Genomic DNA, 22,591 nt, shown 5'->3' with positions numbered 1-22,591 from the left:
AAAAGTTATATATCAACGGTAAACCTAATTCTTCGTATATCTGGGCGTAGAATCCCAATTCTCTTTGACGTCGAAGGAAGAAGTTCAGAGAGTCTGGGGGATTAATTTTCGCCATCAGATTTGTTTTGTTGTGGATACTTTTCATTGCTTCAATTGAAAGCTTTTTACTTTTGGTGCGATAGATTAGTGTTAGTGTGCAGAAGGTTTGGTAAGAACTGAAGAAACAACAATCCAATGGAGTGTGTAGTTCAAGGAATCATCGAGACACAGGTCCGTCTCTTTTACAGTATCAACTGTCCGAATGTCCATAGAAAAACCCTTTTAGATTTGTAAAGTTTCAACCTTTATTCATATGGGTACACTTAGATTTTGATGGTTTCTTGGTCATTCATTTGTTCAGCATGTTGAAGCTCTTGAGATCCTCCTTCAAGGTCTCTGTGGTGTTCAACGCGAACGCTTGAGAGTCCATGAGCTAACTTTGAAAAGCGTCCCAAATCTTGGTACATTCCTCTTACAACTTTCATACTTAAGATCAGTATGATTATGAATCTGCTTCACCTTTTTCAGGAGTTGTATCTTCAGAAGTTAGGCTTCTATGTGACCTCGACCAACAACCAGAGCCCACATGGACGGTTAAACATGTTGGTGGTGCGATGAGAGGTGCAGGAGCTGATCAGATCTCTGTTATGGTGAGAACCATGATCGAAAGTAAAGTCAGCAAGAACGCCTTGCGTATGTTCTACTCGCTCGGTTACAAACTAGACCACGAGCTTCTCAAAGTTGGCTTCGCTTTTCACTTCCAACGGACAGCGCACATAAGCGTCTCTGTGTCTTCGGTGAACAAGATGCCTAAGATTCATGCCATAGATGAGGCTGTCCCTGTAACTCCTGGGATGCAGATTGTTGTTGTCACAGCTCCAGCAACGCCTGAGAATTACAGTGAAGTTGCAGCTGCTGTTTCATCCTTCTGTGAATTTCTCGCCCCGTAAGATTATGTTTTTTTTTTTGTTAGACTCATTCGTTATGATCTGATCCGTCTCCCTTTGTTTTGTTTCAGGCTTGTGCACTTGTCGAAACCCTTCATCTCTACGGGAGTTGTGCCGACCGCTGCTGCGGCTGCTGCATCTCTTATGTCGGATGGAGGTGGTACTACATTATGAGAATTGTGTTATCTCATGTTTTGGTTTAATGTTTGTGTATTTTGTTCACATCAATCACACAATGTGGCGAGTGAGTGATCATGATGTCTAGAGTTGGAGTCCTTTTCACCCCATTTCTACTATTTTAGCCTATAGTATTTTGACAGAAGACACATTGGATCTTTGGAAATTCACATCTTTTTGTCAGTAGTGAAAGCTTGAGTATATACTCAGTTGCATTACGGTGATAGCTTTGTGATTCCCATCCGGATCCAAGCAAAAGACTGTATCACCAGACACCTTTTGGTGATATAGATAGGGACATCTAAGGTCCGGATGGTTCCACTCTCTTCGTTACATCTTTTGGTTTCTTGTAGTGTAATTTGTTCACATCACACGATTGTTGCTGAGTGATCCTGAGGTCGAGAGTTCGAACTTCTCTCACCCCCCATCTCTACTATTTTTGCCTTTGTATTTTGAAAGAAGACGCATTGGAGCTTAGGAACTGGTCAAATAAATACTTATGCATTAGTCACTAAATAGTTAATTTACAAACAGAAGAGCCTACTAAAGCCTTAAGAGATGTCAGATGTTCGAAGATCGAAGACATGGCCAGTGCCATTACAGGAGGAGCAAGTCAGGGCTTCGTGCTTCATACCAAGAGGAGTTTTCACTGATGTGTACACATGACCTTGCCCGCCGCAAGTGGTGCATTTGGCCATAAGAGTCTTTAGAGAATACAAATCGTAACAAGTCCTCTTGATGGGTATTATTACTTCATCCTCACAAATATCGTCAACAGCTTTCAATCCCCGTATCCGTCCCAGTGCATCATAGGCTTTCATTTCATCTAACAACACCTGCACCAACCACACAAAAAAAAAAAGCTTTGCTTCTTTTAGTCAACAGAAAAAAAAAGCATCTCTAGAACAAAAGGAGTAAAGAGTTCATTTTGACCTCATATGCATTATTTATTTCTATGAATTTATCTGCTGCATCAGGATCCCTGCAAGCTCAAGGTTCTTTATATCAACATTCGAGTATATGTTTTAAATCTTTCATAAGATGAAGGCTTACTTGTTCACATCTGGATGGTATGTCTTAGCCAGTCTCCAGTAAGCTTTTAAACAAGAGTAAGAACAAATCAATGTCATACCAAAAAGTGTAGTACCAAGTCATCAGAGGGGTTTGATCATATATACCTTTTTTAAGCTCAGATAGGGTAGAATGTTCTGAAACTCCAAGAAGGGAATAGTAATCCTAGGCATAAAAAAAAAGTAGTGAGGTTAGATATAAAACATTCTCTGTAAAAAGGGTAGAAAAAAATAGGGACACTCACTGTATTGTCTGTACCAAATAAGAAATCAAACGTGTTCGCTCTGTGACTCTGCATATTTCTAGACGTTCCGGCCATGGACAAGGAACCATGTGAGAACATACTCGACCTTGAAGCTCCCAAACAATTGATTTGGCTCCTCATGGAACTGGCAAAAAAAAAAAGAAACTTTGAGATACTCTTTCCAAAAACTTGATTAGTAATGCCACTAGTTTCCAGTGGCCATTATTTTTTATCAAGAACTTTAGAGAGCCTACTTTTGCTTGATTCTGCTGGGATGATAAGCTCTCACTGCAAATTGACTACTTCTAAATTGTGTTACACCCATTTTAGCTCAATGCAAATACATTCCCTGCAACACAATTAAGTAGCTTTCAGCCTAAAGAAACTTGTCTTTATTACTCTACCAATGCACAAACATATCATGAATCAGATACTAACCTATTTCTTTATTCAAATAGAAAGAAATAAAAAAACAATCTTTCATATGCAATATACAACATTGGCATCGTCAAAAAAACAAAATTGGTGGAACCACCAACACATACTTCAAACCAAGCTTTCAGAGAAAATAAGCAGTGCACATCAGTACATCACAACATAAAGGCTAAACCTTTCCATAGAAAACCCTAGTTGTATTGACGAAGAGTCCAACACAGAATTTTAAAGAGACTAGATGAGGAAGCTGAATCGTACCTTAAATCTCCAATAGCTTTTTGTATTAGAATATTAAGTAGTTTTGATAGGAGTCTTCAACAAGGGGTGGTGGCGCAGTTGGCTAGCGCGTCGGTCTCATAGCTACTGAGTGATCCGGAGGTCGAGAGTTCGAGCCTCTCTCACCCCATTTATTTTTTCACCCGTTAAAAAAAAAACGAAATTCACACTCCTGACTCCTAAGGTCGAGAGTTCGTATCAGCCAATAAGTAATAAAATTTCAAATATACCCAAACAGTTTTGATATGTACTTTAAATTTAACTCTGAAGAACAAAAACACAAAAAAAAACTCCTGCAGATGTTCAATTTCCCTTCACGACAACAACAATGATCATTTTTCATCATCCCTTTACTTCCTCTTTGCAAGAGTCATTCGAAGCTTAAAGAGCAAGAACAATGTGTAAATATTCATATAATAGATTCACATTTCCAAATGTCAAAAACTTTCTTCTTTCTAATCTCATCTAACACTACTGCTGCTGCTATTAGCAGTCTTGTTCTTGCTCATATCAGCAAGCTCCTCAATAAGCTTCTTCTCCTCTTTGCTCAACCTCTTCGGTATCTCCACTTGCACTCTCACCAGCTGATCCCCTCTCATGTTACTCTTGTTCAACACCGGAACTCCCTTTTTCGCCATCACCAGCGTCGTCCCCGGCTGCGTCCCCGCCGGTACTTTCAAATCCACCGTCCCATCCACCGTTGGGACCTTCAGTGTGGTCCCTAAGATAGCGTCTATATAAGATATCTTGCAAGTGTAGAGAATATTAGTATCCTCCCGTTTCAGAACCGGGTCGGGTATAACCTCTATGACAACAAACAGATCACCCGGTGAACCTCCTTTCTTCCCTGCATTGCCTTCTCCTCTCACTCTCAACCGGCTACCGGAATCAACCCCGGCTGGTACTTTGAGACTTATCCGCTTGGTCTTCCTCACGCGCCCGTCTCCGGAGCAAGTACCGCACGGTGTGGAGATCTCTCCGGTGCCGTTACAAGAGGAGCAAGTCATGACTTGTTGGAATACGCCGAGAGGAGTTCTTGCTGATGAAACCACTTGGCCCTGACCGCCGCAGGTTGTGCATTTGGTCGGTTTGGTTCCTGGTTTTGCGCCTGAGCCTTCGCAAGTCCCGCAGCTCTCGAGCCGGGTTATCTCAATCTCCTTCTCCATCCCGAAAACTGCTTCTTTGAAGTTCAAGATGAGGGAGTAATACTCGTCTTGACCGTCTACGGCTCTGCTTCTTGAGCCTCTGCCCATTCCACCACCACCTCCCATCCCACCCATGCCTTCGAATAATGACTCGAACAGATCAAAAGGATTACTAAAGTCCTGTGAAGAAACAAACCAAGACGTGATCAGAGAGTTAGCTTGGAGTGTCTTTAGAGAATAAATCTTTGTTAAGAACAACGTACCCCCATGCCTCCCATTCCACCAGCGCCTTTGACTCCGGCCTCACCGAACCTATCGTAAAGAGACTTCTTTTCATCATCTGATAAGACCTGCAGACCCAAAATATATTTTGTTCTTTAGTTAATAGAAACCTCGAAAGGCTAAATAAAAAGTATCTGCAGAGAAGTATGAACATTCATAATAGAGAGAAGTTGTGTTTAAGTTCACCTCATATGCATTACTTATTTCTTTAAACTTCTCTTCTGCACCAGGTTCCCTGTAAGCACATTATAAACTTGTAAACAAGAGGGTGACAATTTTCCAACTTACAGGTATCAGTCTTGAATGAAAATAAGCAGTTTCTAAGCATTTCATATTTTTCGCATCTTACATTTGGCTACAAAGTTCTTATGATGTACTTGAGTATCGATCCTAACCGCACTAATCTTATCAAAATGCAGTATTTCACTTACTTGTTGACATCCGGATGGTAATTCCTAGCAAGCTTCCGATAAGCTGAAACAAGAGCCAAGGAGGAGTGAACAAATGTAATGAAGACTCATAACAAACAAAGAAACACAAAGAGATTAATTCAGACCACAGATGTTATCATGCATGGAACATATGCAAACCATATATATATATATACACAAGGGATTCTCTAAGAGTCAGAGAAATGGAAACATACCGCTTTTAATCTCGGATTTGGTTGCATTTTTCGAAACTCCGAGGACCGAATAGTAATCCTAGAATTGCACATCAACAATGGGGAGATCAGTGGTCTAAGCAAGTCAGATAAAAAAAGCTATCCGTAGAGGGTAGAAAAAAGGAACACATACTGCATCAGCTCTAACAGTGAAGCGAGAACCTCTGCGAGGTTGCATATTTCTAGACATTCCAGCCAAGGACAAGAAGGGAAAGGAGCCATGTGAGAACATACTGGACCTTGAAGCTCCCAAACAGTTTATTTGGCTCCTCATGGAACTTGCAAAAGGCAATCAAAACAAAACCTTTAATGTTATTTCAGATATAACTCTTCCAGAAACTTGTCTTACTTTATGTCTCATTCATTAGCCAAGGAAGGAACACAACGAAGACTAATCTTAAGATGTGAAGTGTGAAGAAAGCAAACTACTTTCAAGTTTCAATAACTTAATCCAAACGAGAGAGAGACATTTTTAACAGAAATAAAAATAAATACTTTTGTTGGCGGGTTGATGACTGGAGTCCGCTGCTAGGATGATAAGCTCTGAGAGCAAAATGAGGACGAATACTCCATTGAGCAACACATGTACTCCCAAATTGTATGGAAGCCATTGTTTTTAGCTCAATCAATACCAACTCTCCCTGCAACCACAGATTAAGTAACTTTCAGGTTCAAAATGATGAATATTAGTGCTAACCCAATCATAAGAATCAAATGAAATACAGAGAGAGGAATAAAGAGTATTTGCATCGTCAACAATGAGCTTCAAATCCGAAAGGCAGAAGAAGAATTTTCTTCATCCACTAAAGACAAAGGCAAAATCATTTCTATGCAAATCCGAGCCACAAGTTTGGCCTTTGCGGGATGGTTTCAATCGGGGGATTACAAAAACACTTAACAAGAGAGGAGCGAATCGAAAACACAGACAGGCTTCTCTCTAGTTGGAGAATCGTACCTTATTAATCAAATGGTCGACGGGACAAGGAAGAGCTGTGCGTGCGCGAGAGAGAGATAAGAAAAGTGATGAGTAGAAGAAGAAGAAGAAAGAAAGAAACGAATGACGGGAGTTCGCTAGAAGACCGTAGCCCCCTTTTCTTTTCTCTTTCTTTCTTATTCACAATTTTTATTATTAGAAAAAAAAAAACAAATCAAGAAAATAAAAGTATTAGGTGAGATGGGGAAAATAACTAACAAATAAGAATATTTGCAAGGGCATGACAATCTTCTTTAGTGTATACTAGGTGATTTTCCCGTGCTCATGCACGGATATAAATATTTCTAAAATAAATATATTATAATAATTGATTGCTATTTACTTTTAATTTTAAATTAATTTCTAATTTATATGCATCATTTATATCAATAATATTATATCAAAAAAAAATATTGTATTACTTTAGTTTTACACTAGATTTTGACCCGTGCAACCGCACGGGTGTTTGTTTTCACTTTTCTATACATAAATTATTATTTTAGAACATAAGTGGTATATATTTTTAATGTTAATCATATACTTAAATATTTATATAACTATTTCAAATACAATAATTTTATAATTTACATGTTATAATTAATTAGTTGTTTAAACCTTATGTATTTGCCACTTCTTATTATATATTTATCTTATTGTATTTTCATTTAGTTATTAAGCAAATTAATATATTCATGAGAAAATATATTTAAAAGATATTTTGTATTTAATTTATGCTAAATTCTGACCCGTATTTCAAAACTGGATTTCTTTTTACCAATATTTTTATGCTTATTCATTTTAGATAATTTATTATTGTATATATAAAAGTGTAAGATATGTTAATTTTTAGACAAGTATTATATAGTTTGTTAATTTTAAGCCGTTCTATCATCATATTATATTTTAAATAAATAGTTTATATTTATGAAAATAAAATTTATAAATTTATCAATTGAATATAATTTTATCATATTTATTTTAGTATAATAATTATATTTTAACATGATCATGACTATAAAAGTAGACAAAATAGGATATAATTTATTTATTTTCATTTCTAAACGATAACTTAAAATACATTAAGTTATTGTTTAAATATTACACAGATTTATTAGAATTTTTAAAATATAATATATGAATATATATTATATTTAAAATGAAAATATATTATGATTAAAGTAGTTACAAAGATTTTATATTATTAACTTTAAAGAAATACATGTTAATTTTTATACATGTATTATATAGTTTGATAATGTTAACTCATCTTACCAACATATTAGATTTTATTTTTGAACATAAATATTTTATAATTACGAAAATATAATATATAAATTTAATACAATTTTATTATATTTAGCTCAAATATAATAATTTTAATTTAATATGATTGATTATGATTATATAATAACTAAAATATTATAGATTTTTTTTTATTTTTCATTTTATATAACTGAATATATTAATGTATAATAATACACTACAAGAAAACAGCGGTATTCTGACGGACGATCCGACGGAAAATGAATTCCTCGGAATATACCGAGGCATTTCCGAGGCAATTCCGAGGAAATACAAAATTTTGCTTCCTCGGAATTCCGTCGGAATATTCCGACGGAATTCCGAGGAAAACACATTTCGTCGGAATATTCCGACGGAATACCGAGGAAACTAGTATTCCTCGGAAAAAACCGATGAATTCCGAGGAAATATTATAGACGTTAGAGAGCCGTTGGAGAGCCGTTGGGGGATTTTAAAAATTCCGAGGAAATTCCGACGAACTAGCCGTTTGCATCGGAATTCCGTCGGAATTTCCTCGGACCGTCGGCAGGATTTCACCTATAAATACAAGCACCCCTCTTCCTCTTCATTCACACCATATCTTCATCCTCCCTCTCACTTTCTTTACACACGAATTTGATTCATAAAAAACATGTCTTCTTCCAATTATTTTCGTTCTTGGATCGATCGACCTCATTTGGATCCGAACACGAGATTGCTTACGGAAGAATACCAACAAGGTATAACCGAATTCATGGGGTTAGTTCACCGACAACCGGAAGCAAAAACAGGTATGTTAAGATGTCCTTGCTCTAATTGTAAAAATAAAAAAGTTATTAAAGAATGGGATGTTTGGACTCATTTATATTTGAGTGGGTTTACACGAAGTTACAAAATTTGGTATCATCATGGAGAAACTGATTATGAACTTGGTAGTACTAGCGAACCTCAGCCACCGGTTAGATTAGAAGATCCAATTAGAACGGATGTAGATTACGGTGTAGGTACTGAGCAGATGGTAAATGATCATTTTAGAGGGGAAGATTTACCCAATGCCGAAGCTAGGAGATTTTATGATATGTTGGATGCTGGAAAGCAACCATTGTACGAAGGTTGCAGAGATGGTCATTCAGCTTTATCATCTGCTACAAGATTGATGGGCATTAAGACGGATTATAATTTGGCTGAAGACTGTGTGGATGCGATTGCTGATTATGTAAAAGGTATTCTACCTGAAGATAATGTAGCTCCTGGCTCATACTACGAGGTTCAGAAACTCGTAGCTGGTCTTGGTTTATCGTATCAGGTAATAGATGTATGCAGAGACAACTGCATGATTTATTGGAGGGCGGATGAACAGCGGGTTTCATGCAAATTTTGTGGGAAGCCTCGTTATAAAGATACGAGTGGAAGAATTCCAGTACCATATAAAAGGATGTGGTATTTGCCTTTGACGGAAAGGTTGCAGAGGCTGTATCTGTCTGAACGCACAGCGCAACCAATGAGATGGCATGCGGAGCACTCAACAGATGGTGAGATCAGACATCCTTCAGATGCAAAAGCGTGGAAGCATTTCCAATCAAAGTATCCCGACTTTGCGTATGAGAGAAGAAATGTCTACCTTGGATTATGTACTGATGGTTTCAGCCCGTTTGGCAAGAGTGGAAGACAGTATTCTCTATGGCCAGTCATTCTTACACCATACAACCTACCCCCAAACTTGTGCTTGCGACGAGAGTTTTTGTTCCTCTCGATTCTCGTTCCCGGACCAGAGCATCCTAAGAGATCACTTGATGTGTTTCTTCAGCCACTAATATATGAGTTGCAACAACTATGGACTCAAGGTGCTGAAACATACGATGTTTCGTATAAAGAAAACTTTCAAATGCGGGCAGTACTAATGTGGACAATAAGTGATTTTCCAGCATATGGTATGTTATCTGGATGGACAACGCATGGAAGGCTATCATGTCCATATTGTCAAGATAACACTGATGCTTTCCAACTAAAACACGGAAGGAAAACGTGTTGGTTTGACTGTCACAGGAGATTTCTACCACCAGATCATCCATATCGTAGAAGTAGGAATTTGTTTACGAAGAACAAGAGGGTGTTTGACAGTCCACCTCCGGAAATTCGTGGGAAAGATTTGAAGACACAACTTAGAGATTTTGGTGCAGAAAGAACGCCAGACGTCGGTGGACATGAGCATTTTCCGGTAGATGGTGTTGGAAACCTACATAACTGGCACAAAAAAAGTATTTTTTGGGATCTGCCATACTGGGAGGATCATCTACTAAGGCATAATTTAGATGTCATGCATATCGAGAAGAACTTTTTTGACAACCTGATGAACACGATCCTTAATGTTCAAGGTAAAACAAAGGATAATTTGAAGTCAAGACTGGATTTAGTCGATATATGTGCTCGTTCAGAACTTCATGTTGATGAGAGTGGTAGGGCTCCTTTTCCCATATACCGACTTGATGCAGCGGGAAAGGATGCGTTCTTTGATTGGATTTCAAACGATGTGGAATTTCCAGACGGTTACGCATCTAATTTGCGTAACTGTATCGACAGAAAGGAAGGAAAGTTTACTGGCTTGAAAAGCCATGATTGCCATGTAATGATGCAGCGTCTCCTTCCGTTTGCCTTCAAGGAACTATTACCACGAAATGTTCATGAAGCAATTGCAGGGATAAGTGGTTTCTTCCGCGATTTATGCACAAGATCAGTGACTCTTGAAGGTATTGAAAATTTGAAGACTAACATAGCTGTGATTCAGTGCAACCTTGAGAAGATATTTCCTCCCTCATTTTTTGATGTTATGGAGCATCTTGTTATTCACCTGGTAAGAGAATTGGAGCTTGGTGGTCCTGTGCAGTATAGATGGATGTATCTGTATGAGCGGTATATGTTCCATTTGAAGAAGATGGTGAAAAATTTAAGTAGGGTGGAAGGGTCTATAGTCGCACAGATGATCAATGAAGAAACTTCAAACTTTGCCGAGTACTACTTTCCAGCAGAAGTTCAGACCAAAAACAGAAGACCTGCTCGGCATGATGATAGAGGCGAACGGGCAACATATCATTGGAAGGTTCCAGACATTTTCACAGACGTTGGACGACTTAGCGGAAAACCAAAAGACCGTCGACTTACTGATCAGGAGCGCAGTCATTTGCAAACATATTTACTCACCAACTGCGAAGATGTTCTTCAATATGAAAGGATTTTCATGGCAGAAAAGCGGTTAGAATATAGATACGCCACAGAGGACGAACTAGAAGAAATGAAGCAGAGAGAATTTGGTGGATGGATGTTTACCTATGTGAGTGATGGTTTGGCCAGAGGTGAAACATTTGACGATTGGATACGCGAGATGGTCGTTGGACCAAACTTTGTTGTGAAGTCATATCCGAGATTTTGTACTCGAGGATATGCATTCACAACTCAGAAGAGGAGACGTTCGAGTACGACTTACGATGCTGGTGTTTGTTCTGCATCAGGAGATGATGTATACTACGGACACATAAATGAGATTTTGGAAATCAAGTATTTGGGCATGGTTGGATTGCGCTGTACTGTTTTCTATTGTGACTGGCACGACAACACTCCAGATCGAGGTGTGAGAACAGATGCATTTGGTGTTACATCAGTAAATTCAAGACGGAAGCTGCAATATTATGATCCTTTCATTCTTGCTTCTCAGGCCGATCAGGTTTGTTATATCAAGTACCCCCGGGTAAGGAACAGAGATGATCCATGGGTTACTGTTACAAGACTCAACCCGAGAGGCCGAGTTCAGGGAAGTTCTGAGCTGGAAGACCCACTACAACCAAGCACATCCGGCAACTTAAGTGCAGCAGAAGATTTAGGTGGAGTTGGCCTTGTAGTCGATTTAACTGACTTCGGAGAAGAAGCCGCCGTTCACGAAGAGGATGAACCAGTGATTGGAGAGTTTCACCAAGATCCAGATTCAGATTCATCTGGTGATGACGACTCGGAAGAAGACTAGCCTCGACCTTTTTTTTTTTTTTTTTTAAAGGAAAATTTCGAGGAAATTCCGAGGACAGATAGGTTTTCCTCGGAATTTCCTCGGAATAGATCTTCTCGATTGAAAACCCCAAGTTCCTCGGAATTCTGTCGGAAAATTCCGAGGAAATTCCGAGGAACTCTTTTTGTTTGTCGGAATTTCCTCGGAAAATACCGAGGAAATTCCGAGGAGATGGGGATTTGATTATAGATTCTTTTTCCTCGGAATCTCCTCGGTATATTCCGAGGAAATTCCGACGAACATAAGGATTTCCTCGGAATCTCCTCGGTATATTCCGAGGAAAATCCGAGGAACTGGGGGTTTTAAATCGAAAACAACGTTTTACGGATTGAATAACACGTATATAACCTTCATTAAGTGTCATAACCAGATTATGATGTTTGGAACTATGAACTTTGGTGTTTTATCCAATAACAAACACTTTTACGATTGCATGAACGAAAACCACACAACGTAAGAGAAACACTTATACACTTTAATAAACGGTAAAGGGAATACTTAGAATTATTTTTGAAATTGTGTTATTTCATGGTTTATGATCATCTATACAAAGAATCCTCAATGGTATGCATTATAATTGTATAAGAAATGAAATACGGCGAAAATAATCGATGTTTTAAAACCCCAAACCCTGGTTCCTCAGAATTTCCTCGGAGATTACCGAGGGTATTCCGAGGAAACTGGATTCGTCGGAATATTTTCATCTAACCGGGTAAACGAAGCCGCCAAATATTTCGGGAAAATTGAATCATAGAATTCCGAGGAAATTCCGACGGAAGTATAAAATATTTCCGAGGAAATTCCGACGGATATTTTCCGTCGGACGCCTCATAAGATTAGGGCGAGCCCGATCTTCTTCCCCATTTCTCTCTTTCTCTCCGCGCCGCTGCACATCTCCTCTCGCGATTCCGGCGATTTCCGGCGATTCCACCGTTCTCTCTCCCGTTTTTCCGGCGATTCTCCCCTAATCCTCCCCCATAATCATGTAAGAACCCTATCCCACTCTTTTAGGTTAGATTTGTATGGTTTTTAAGTAGATTTGATGATTTTGGAATGAGATTTATAGATTTTGTTAGGGTGAATGGTAGATTTGTGTAAAATGGAGTTTGATTATGTATTTCACTTGATTTGAATTTTTTTTTTAGTTTTTATCAATTTTGTGGTTATAAAAATCGAATTTGAAATTATATATATATATTGAAAACGTTTTTTGTATATAAAATCTATTTTTGCATTTTAAATTCATTTATAAATTTATTAAACATTTTTAAAATCTATAAAACTTTTTTTAAGATTAAAAATCATTTATATAATATTTAAAAACATTTTTTTTGTATTTTATATGTAAATATAAATTTATATATTTATTAAACATTTTTAAAATTTTTAAACTATTTTTTATTTATTAAAACTTTTTTTTGTAATTAAAAATGATTTATAAATTTATTAAACATTTTTAAAATCTATAAAACTTTTTTAAGATTAAAAATCATTTATATAATATTTAAAAACATTTTTTTGTATTTTATATGTAAAATATAAATTTATATATTTATTAAACATTTTTAAAATTTTTAAACTATTTTTTATTTATTAAAACTTTTTTTTGTAATTAAAAATGATTTATAAATTTATTAAACATTTTTAAAATCTATAAAACTTTTTTAAGATTAAAAATCATTTATATAATATTTAAAAACATTTTTTTTGTATTTTATATGTAAAATATAAATTTATATATTTATTAAACATTTTTAAAATTTTTAAAGTATTTTTATTTATTAAAACTTTTTTTATTAATTATTTAACTATTTATATTTTTGTGATTAAAAACTATGTTTTTAAACTATTTTTAATTTAAACTGTTTTTTTTAATTAAAATTATTAGAACTAATTTTTAAATATGTTTTTTTTTAATTTACAGGTCTAATGATGATCAGATCCGGCCTCGCCAGCGTCGTAGCCGGGGTGGTATGGGGAGCCAGTCTCGGGGTTCTTCCAGCCATGTTCAGGATTCCGTTTCGCCCCACAGCTCATACCAAACATCTCCCTCTCCATTACTCGCTCCTGCTGCTCCCTCTCCCGCTGCTGCACCCGCTCCTGGTCCCGCTGCTGCACCCGCTCCTGGTCCCGCTGCTGCACCTGGTCCTCTGGGAGTGATGAGGGTTGCGGAGTTGGTTCGACAGCCCGGTCGTGACCATCTTCCCTATCTCACTGAGTATCCACATGGACATGGTCAAACATGGTAATTTAAACTTTTATTTTTTAAACTATTTTTAATTTTTAAACTATTTTTTTATTAATAATTTATTTTTTTTGTTAGGTTCAACCGATCCGGGAACGGGATCAGCGCATGGATCAACCGTATGATGTACTCGGCCCTCGACAGCGGACATCCGACTTTCACTCACTTCCCTGTCGAGAAGCAGCATCTGTGGTTTCAGCAGTTTGCGGTAAGTATTCTAATTTTTAAATTATATTTTTTATATTATTAAAACTATTTTTTGTAATTATTAAACTATTTTCTATATTTATTAGACATTTTAAATATTATTAAAACTTATTTTTGTAATTATTAAACTAATTTATATATTTATTAGACATTTTAAATATTATTAAAACTTATTTTTGTAATTATTAAATTATTTTTTTAATTATTAAACTATTTTTTATTTATTAAAACGACGATTTTTGTAATTTTTAAACTATTATATTTTTGTGCTTAAAAACTATTTTTAAACTATTTCAGCAAGAATTCAACTGGAATGCCGATGATACGCTCTCTATCTATCACCATTTTGTCCATAAAGTTATGGACAACTATGGGAAGCAGATGTACGAGTGGAAGAAGAAGTGGGAAGTAAACAAGGTAGTTTTTAATTTATTAACAATTTTTAATTTATTAAACTATTTTTAAAATTATTAAACTTTTTTTTTTTAAATTAAAAGGTCCCAAAGTCGATGAACGGCACGGTCTGGAAGGAGTTGTGTGCGCATTGGGATAAAGAAGAGACGAAAGAAACTTCTTCCACCAACTCCAACAACCGCAGGAGCGACCGTAAAGGAAAGGGCATCTACAAGCATAACTTGGGTGCTCAATCTATTGCCACTCTGGCGGATCGCATGGTAAGCTCAACCGCTTTTTCTTCAATTATTTAAGTTTCAGAATTTTATTTTTTTTGCATTTTCAAATCTCTAATGTTTGTCTAATTTATTTTTTTTCAAGGCGGAAGAAAATGAAGGCCACCCAGTTGATGATCTCGCCCTTATGAAAAGGGCGTATACCAACAAGAAGACCGGCCAGATTGATGATGGTCTTGTGAGGGACGTGGTCGACCTGGTCCAGACTCAGGTGTATGACGAAGTGTCTCAGCTTCAAACCGATGATGACGATTCGACGGCCTCGACCAACTTGTCTCGGGTTCGAATCAACGAAATCGTTGAATCGGTAAGTTTTTTTTTTTAAAAGTTCAATTTAATTATTTCTTGATTTTTATTTTATCATCAATTTAAATTATCTTAACTTCGTTTTATTTATATTTCAGTCGGTTCCAAAGAAAAAGGGACGTTTGGTCGGTTTGGGTCGTCGCTCCCGGTCGGCTGCTCCTTCTTCTGCACCACATGCGTATGTTGATCCAGAAGTTCTTACGGCTCAGCTGAAGGACAAGGATGATCGGATATCTGCGTTGGAGGCTCAGATGGCAGCTCAACAGGCGGGCTATGAGACCCAGAAGAGGCTGAACGAGCAGATGATGGACATGATGAAGAGGATGTACCCGAACGAGACGTTCCCGAACATTCAAGACCCGTAGTTTTTTTTTTTCCAAAAACTCTGAATGTTTTATTTAAATTTGAATATTATCTACTATGTTTTATTTTATGTTTTATTCAATTTTAATTTTAAATTTTAAAAATTTTAATTTTTTTCCAAAAAAAAATAATTTTTAAAAAAATAAATTTTTTAAAAAAATAATTTTTTTCAAAATTCCGAGGGAATGGAGGTCCTCGGATAATTCCGAGGAACTTTTATCCCTCGGTAAATTCCGACGAACATTAAGTTCCTCGGAATTGTCTGAGGGAAAGGATTCCTCGGAATTTTCCGAGAAACTCAATTCCCTCGGAAAATTCCGAGGGAAGAAAGTTCCTCGGAAATGTCCGAGGAACAAATGTTCCTCGGAATTTTCCGAGGAACAAATGTTCCTCGGAATTTTCCGAGGAACTTTCTTCCCTCGGAATTTTCCGATAAATATTCCGAGAAATATTTCGTCGAAACTTCCGAGGATTGGACCATCGGAATTCCTTCGGTATTTTCCGAGGAACCTTCCGACGAACATTGTGTCCTCGGAGTTTCCTCGGAATTTTGTTTCCTCGGAATTCCGTCGGAAAATTCCGACGGAATTCCGAGGAATTATGAATTTCCGAGGAGTTATTTCCGAGGACTTTTTTCGTCGGTATGTCCTCGGAATAACGTTATTCCGACGACATACCGACGATTTTTTCCCTCAGTATCCCGATGTTTTCTTGTAGTGATATTTTAAACTAATTTCAAAATTAGTGAAAATATTTAAATATAATTTTGAAAATGAAGATCTTGTAAAAATCTTTTTAAACAGATTTGTTAGAATTTTAAAATAAATATATTTATATTTAAAATGAAAAGATATCAAAAGATACTATGATTAAAATATTTTAAAACTTATATTTATTATTAGTCTGAATTAAAATATAGTATGAATTTCTATGAATAGGTCCATTAGGTCTATTTTTAAAAAAATCACACATAAATCAAGGTTGTGACTTCTGTTTTAATATATAAGATATAATTTTATATATGTTATATCTAATCGATTTTGTTGTTTTTCAGTCGATTTAGTTATCATTTGGGTGAATTGGATTACATCTATGAATTCAATTGTATTATTTTTTATTCTATATATTAAAATTTTGATTAATTTCTTATTTGCATTTAGGTGGTTGTTGTGTTAGATATGTAAATATATTTTATGAAGATTATGTATAACTTAAGATATATTGTACTTAGAATGAAATAAAAAATAAACTAAATCGTCTGATTCTAAATTACATAAACTAATATAACAAAATGATAATATTTTGAAGTCTATGCATATATATAAATTTTACAAAAGAACTAAATTGTAACAGTTGGTTAATATTTTATTTTCATTTTAATATGTTTTGAGTTGTCCTATAATTTATATTTATAAATAAATTACTATTCGTTATAAAATTATATATTCTTATCGTAGTTAAATCTATGATTTTAGATATAAGTTGGATTAGCCGAATCACTCATGTTGTGATTATATTGAGTTACATATATTCTTTAAAATTCAAAATGAAGTATAATTATCTACTCTATTAAATAAATTAGAGTCATATTTTTTATCTACCATACACAAGTCTATGTTAGACCATTCATTAGACATTTAACTAAACATCATAAAATTACTCATATAAGATATTCTCCTAACAAAAACAATATACATCTAAACAATAACATTTCCAAAAAACGATAAATATATTGTCATTAGGTAATTATCATTTGATTATTTATCATATTTAATATAGACCATATTTTATATTCCAGTAACTAATTTTGAAATTAAATAGTATAGCCCAATTATTTTTAAATTATCAAATTAAATTTTTATATAAAAAAATAAATAATATTTATTGGTTGTAACATTTTATGTTGATATTTTTAGTAAAAAGAAAAATATTAAACTGAAATATAATATATTAAATAAAATATTATTTTAAAATATAAGAAAAATCATTTAATTTATTAACATAAAAACATTTCGAGAATAAAATTTTGAAACAAAGAAGCTAATATTTTTTTTATTAATTCATTTAAAACTAATGTTTAAAATTAAACTATTAATATTGATGTTGCATTTTAAATAAATAAACAAAAATACTTAATTAATATATAATTTGTACAATATCATCAAACAAATTTCAACATATATAAATTTTCTAAATAAAAATTATATACATAAAATTGATATTAGATATATATCTTTATAACATATTTTATATTTTAAATATTAATTTAAAAATATAAATATATCCGCACGGATGTGCGGGTTGATATTTAGTTTTTTTTTTAATATAATTAAGTCAAATGTGCATGTATTTCGTAATATTTACCAAATTATATGTTGATGGTTTTAAAAAATATATTAGAAAATAAAGCGATGATCAATAGGAAGTTATATTTGCAAGTAGCTGATACATTTTTGAAATCTCATGAACACATATCAATATTTACAATAATTAAAATATTCAATAAATTCTAAATAACTTTATGCATTTGATTTATTGAATCAAAACTAAAATTTATTTTAAATAATCTTAAAAATTAGAATTCACATTTGCTTTGGTATTTTGATTATGGCTCTATTAACTTCCACAAACATAAAAACATAAAATTTAAAAGCAAATTTAATATTAAGAAAAAATAACTTTAATAATGATAAAATATGATATATGTACCTCATTAAATTATTTTATAACTATTTGATCAAACGATGTTTATTTAAAAAAAATATTTCTAGTTTTTTTAATATTTCTTAAAAATAAGCACTAGAAAATTGTGATTTTATTTAATAATAATATTATATAATTAAAATATAATTTATCAATACTTTTTTGCTGTACTTGAAAGATATTATAGTCAATTAAATATAAGAAAAATAAATAAAACATTTCAGTATTACTAATTCTAAACTATTTTTAGACAATTAAACATATATCAATTTATGTTACTTAATTATTTTATGTAGTCATCTAAGAAAATATATTGATATATAAAATTATTTTTATTACTTTGAATTTTTTGTATTGTTTAACATTATGTTTTAAAATAAATAATATTTTTTTTCTAATATCAAGATTATCTATGTAAACTGTTTTTAATGAAATCACATTATATAGAAATTTATAATTTTCATCTAAGAAAATATAGATATAAGGAAAGTATTTTATTACTTCAAAATTATATTTTATGTTATTTAGAAATATTTTTTAAATCTAATATTCCTATTTTGTGAACTTTCTTTTTTTATGAAATCATATTATATATACATATATTTTCGGTTTTCAAGTCTTTTTTTAACTTTATAAAAAATTCTTTTTTTATTATATGTTTATATTTTTCGGATTTTTTTAAAAAAGAAACTAAATAAAAATGTAAATTAAATTATTAAGGGTAACAGTGTAATCAACCATCGTGAGATTTAACGTGAGAGCGACACATAGGAAACTGACTTCTCAAATAATATTATAGAGATATAAATGGAATCATAATAATCTACACTATTAAAACATAAGTTATTATTTCTTTCATATGTAATTTTTTTGGTTCGTACCATTCCTAAAAAATATCAAATTGTACATAAGTTCTTTATTATATCTTTTAATATTTTTATTTTTACGGACCCATCTTTTTATTTGAAATGCATATATTTAAAAGGTTCTAACAAAATATTTTTAGAATTTTTTAATTTATTTTCGAAAAATTAGTTATTTTTAATTTAAACTATCATAAAATTTAATTAAGATTAAAATAGAATTTAGTTTTGATTTATAAACGAAAAAATAAAATAAAAGTATTTTTATTTATATTCATTCATAATAAAAATGAAATTCATTAATTTCAAAATACATTTTAATCATAGTTTTAAAAGATTTTCTTAGAAATAAATAATTATTTCTATGTTAATTTTTTAAAATATATATATATATATATAAATCTATTCTATTAAAATAAAATTTATGACTTTTTTTATGTGTAATATTTTTATTTAGACCAACGTTTATTTTTTTAATTAAATCTATATATCCTTAATGCTAATAATAAATAATCTTTTAACTATTTTAATCAAAATATCTTTTGATATCTTTTAATTTATATATATTTATATATATTAAAAATTCTAACAAATCTGTTGAACAACATTATACAAGATCTTAATTGTCAAAAATTGAATATAAATATTTTCACTAATTTCATAATTAGTAATTAAATGTTATTATACATTAATATATATTCAGCTGTAATTTATAAAATGAAAAGAATAAAATTGTATCTTATTTTATATATTTTATAATAATATCTATCATTTAAAAAAACCATTATATTGAACTAAATATGATAAAATTATTTTAAATTGATAAGTTAATATATTTTATTTAATAAAAAAAATATTTGAGCTAAAAATATAATGTGTTTGTAGAACGAGTTAACATTAGTAAACTATATAATACATGTATAAAAAGTTAAATTATCTAAACTTTTTATATAGTAATTTATTATATAAAATGAATAAACATAAAAAAAATTGCTAAAGAAAATTTAGCCCTTTGAATTACGGGTTACGAGATCATAAGAAATTATATACAAAATAATTTTTAAATATGTTTTTTCATGCATAGAAAAATTTGGTTTAATAATAAAACGTAAATTCAATAGGAAAAATATATAACAAGAAGCAACATGGGGAAATTACATGTTTACCACTTTCATGCAACCACTTTTCATTTTTACCATCACTAATGAGACATTTTCAAAAATTTATTCTTCACTAAGTGACAAAAGACTATTATATCATTGTTATTTATATATATAATAAGTTTATTATTTAAATAAAAAATAAAAAAATAGAAAAAATATTTTTATTTTTTTTTCGAAATATACTTTTTCAAATTCGAATTTTTTTATAAAACATTTTTTTTGAATTTTTTTGGGGGGCTAATTTGCGTACTAGCCATAAATCAAGACTAAATTAAATAAGTAACTTTGATTTTGACGTTATTTAGTGTTAGACATTTTATACACAAATTATCCGGTTTTGACCCTTACCTTAACAGGTAACCAGTTACAAGTGATAGTATGTGACGTTTTGCGTTGTGTGTTGTGATGAAAACCACATACTGAAACACAAAAAAAAAATTAACAAAGAATGGAAGGGAAATGTTTTTACAGTTTACATTTTTTATGGTAAATAATTTTAATGGTAATATTTTTGAACTTCTATGATGACATCGAAGTGTGTACTTCTTACCCAACCTGAACCTGAAACCAACATAAACTAAACTGAAAAAACAATATTTTCCATTTCATCTGTATAGTATAAAAACGAATAAAGCCATTCTATACAGAATAGCCGACATATTCTATTCCATATTACAAATTTGTTTAGGGAATACTAAACCCTAACTAGGAAAACTAAACCCTAACCTCTAATTGTAAACCATACACACATTTTAATGATGTAGGTTAATGATTATAAATGTGTGTTATAGAGTTACATACATATTTGCACTGTCTATTACGAGAACACTTCTAGACTATATACAATGTACTATTTAAAATTATACTATGTGCATACTAGAGCCAAGATTGAGCAACATGAAATACAAAGCTAATAGGGATGGTAATAGAACACTTAGCAGTAAACACTAAATCCAAGTTAAGAAAATATAAATTCAATCCATAGGCAACCCAAATCTTCAGAAAATTAAATCCACATGCCATAATACTGGAGACATGTATTTACATTCCTCATGAGCCACATGAAATACAAAGCTAATGGGGATGGTAATAGAAAACTTGATAGTAAACACTAAACCCAAGTTAGAGAAATATAAACCCCAATACATAGGCAACCCAAATCTTTGTGAAATTAAATCCACCTGCCATAATACTGGAGACATGTATTTACATTCCTCATGAGCAACATGAAATACAAAGCTAATGAGGCTGGTAATTAAATACTTAACATTAAACACTAAACCCAAGTTAGAAAAATATAAACCCTAATCCACGATAGGCAACCCAAATTTTCAGGAAACTAAATCTACTTGACATCAAAGCCTGTCTCAAACAATCTACTTGGAAGGTCTAATTTTTCCATACCAAACCTGAAGAATGAAAAATAAGAGAGGCGAAGAATGAGGACGGTTCACACTGTAATATTAAATATAGAAATGAATTATGAGTCAAATCGAATAAAAATGACTAACGAATGGAAAGGTATATGATGTAAAAGTATGATTCCATGTAAAATGGAATAATGTGAACCTTATACTATTCCACTTGACATGACATATATCAACGAGATATACTGATACGGACATATGATGAAACATCTATGCATTGCAGATGCTATTCCACAAAATAATATTTCTACACCATGAACTATGCACCGCAGAGACGAAAACCCCAATTCAAGCAGAACATCAGAGAAGATCCCAAAATAAAATCAGATAAGCAGAGAAGATGTTTTAGTAACCAGAATCGACGGAAAAAGACTGAGAACTTACAAGACTGTCAAAGATCTCAGAAGAATCGAGTTGGTGAAGTTGGAGAGGTCGGCTGTGTTACTACCCGCCGCCGAAACCGTAACGCAAAACCCAACCGCCGAACCCTAACGGCAAACACGATTAAAAGGGAGGACGACCGAGATGAAAATTGGATTGCATGCAGAGGCGAGGTGTTGGAGCAGATCGGAGGCCTTTCGACTTCGAAAAATTGCCGAAGAAAGTGAGAAGAAGAATATGTGATTCGGATGAAGACACGATTTACCTTTGTGCAGTTAAATTTTTTTTAATTAATTTTTATAGCAGGTGCAGCCGGTTAATTAAAAGGGTAATACTGTATTATTATGAGAAATTACCACAAATACCACATTCATAGTACCACTTTTCATGTTTACACTAACCATTTTTACCTTTACTTTTAATGAAGGGTAAAATACAATTATACTCTTAGAGTTAACTAATCTAGACTTAGGGTTTAGAGTTGAGGGGGTGGGGTAAGGTTTTTGGAATGTGAAATATATGATTCTAATAAATATATAAATACTTAAAAAATAGATAAAAAAATTTTAAAAAATAGTTTCAAACATAATTTTTGTTTTTCAAAAAGAAATTTGAAAAAAAAAATTCGAAAAAAAAAATTTATAAAAAGTTCGAAT

General features: G+C 32.7%; 3 protein-coding genes and 1 non-coding gene across 4 annotated transcripts; 2 read left to right on the top strand and 2 right to left on the bottom strand.

Annotated features, from left to right (window-relative positions):
* The first annotated feature begins 32 nt into the window (after nucleotides 1–32).
* On the top strand, nucleotides 33–1,368 carry LOC106446408 (mediator of RNA polymerase II transcription subunit 18-like). The gene is made up of 4 exons (XM_013888121.3): nucleotides 33–270; nucleotides 401–500; nucleotides 568–985; nucleotides 1,058–1,368. Exons 1-4 carry the CDS (start codon nucleotides 235–237, stop codon nucleotides 1,158–1,160), a joined length of 657 nt encoding a protein of 218 aa, XP_013743575.2. The 5' UTR covers nucleotides 33–234; the 3' UTR covers nucleotides 1,161–1,368.
* A 277-nt stretch (nucleotides 1,369–1,645) lies between these two features.
* LOC111215048 (chaperone protein dnaJ A6, chloroplastic) lies at nucleotides 1,646–2,819 on the bottom strand. Its single transcript, XM_022718131.2, has 6 exons — nucleotides 2,733–2,819; nucleotides 2,479–2,623; nucleotides 2,342–2,399; nucleotides 2,217–2,259; nucleotides 2,097–2,145; nucleotides 1,646–1,999 (listed from the first exon to the last, which is right to left on the bottom strand). The coding sequence occupies exons 1-6, from the start codon at nucleotides 2,801–2,803 to the stop codon at nucleotides 1,715–1,717; spliced, it is 651 nt and encodes a 216-aa protein (XP_022573852.2). The 5' UTR covers nucleotides 2,804–2,819; the 3' UTR covers nucleotides 1,646–1,714.
* Nucleotides 2,820–3,234: 415 nt separating this feature from the next.
* On the top strand, nucleotides 3,235–3,319 carry TRNAM-CAU. The gene is given in 2 exon segments: nucleotides 3,235–3,272; nucleotides 3,284–3,319. It is a non-coding gene; the product is annotated as a tRNA-Met (tRNA).
* A 240-nt stretch (nucleotides 3,320–3,559) lies between these two features.
* Nucleotides 3,560–6,386, bottom strand: LOC106446406 (chaperone protein dnaJ A6, chloroplastic). Its single transcript, XM_013888120.3, has 8 exons — nucleotides 6,236–6,386; nucleotides 5,776–5,921; nucleotides 5,414–5,558; nucleotides 5,263–5,320; nucleotides 5,048–5,090; nucleotides 4,803–4,851; nucleotides 4,598–4,684; nucleotides 3,560–4,514 (listed from the first exon to the last, which is right to left on the bottom strand). The coding sequence occupies exons 2-8, from the start codon at nucleotides 5,889–5,891 to the stop codon at nucleotides 3,651–3,653; spliced, it is 1,362 nt and encodes a 453-aa protein (XP_013743574.2). The 5' UTR covers nucleotides 5,892–5,921; nucleotides 6,236–6,386; the 3' UTR covers nucleotides 3,560–3,650.
* Between the last annotated feature and the right edge of the window lie 16,205 nt (nucleotides 6,387–22,591).

This window comes from Brassica napus, chromosome A4 (genome assembly GCF_020379485.1).
Source record: "Brassica napus cultivar Da-Ae chromosome A4, Da-Ae, whole genome shotgun sequence".
NCBI lineage: Eukaryota > Viridiplantae > Streptophyta > Magnoliopsida > Brassicales > Brassicaceae > Brassica > Brassica napus.
This window is presented reverse-complemented; position numbering and strand designations above follow the sequence as displayed.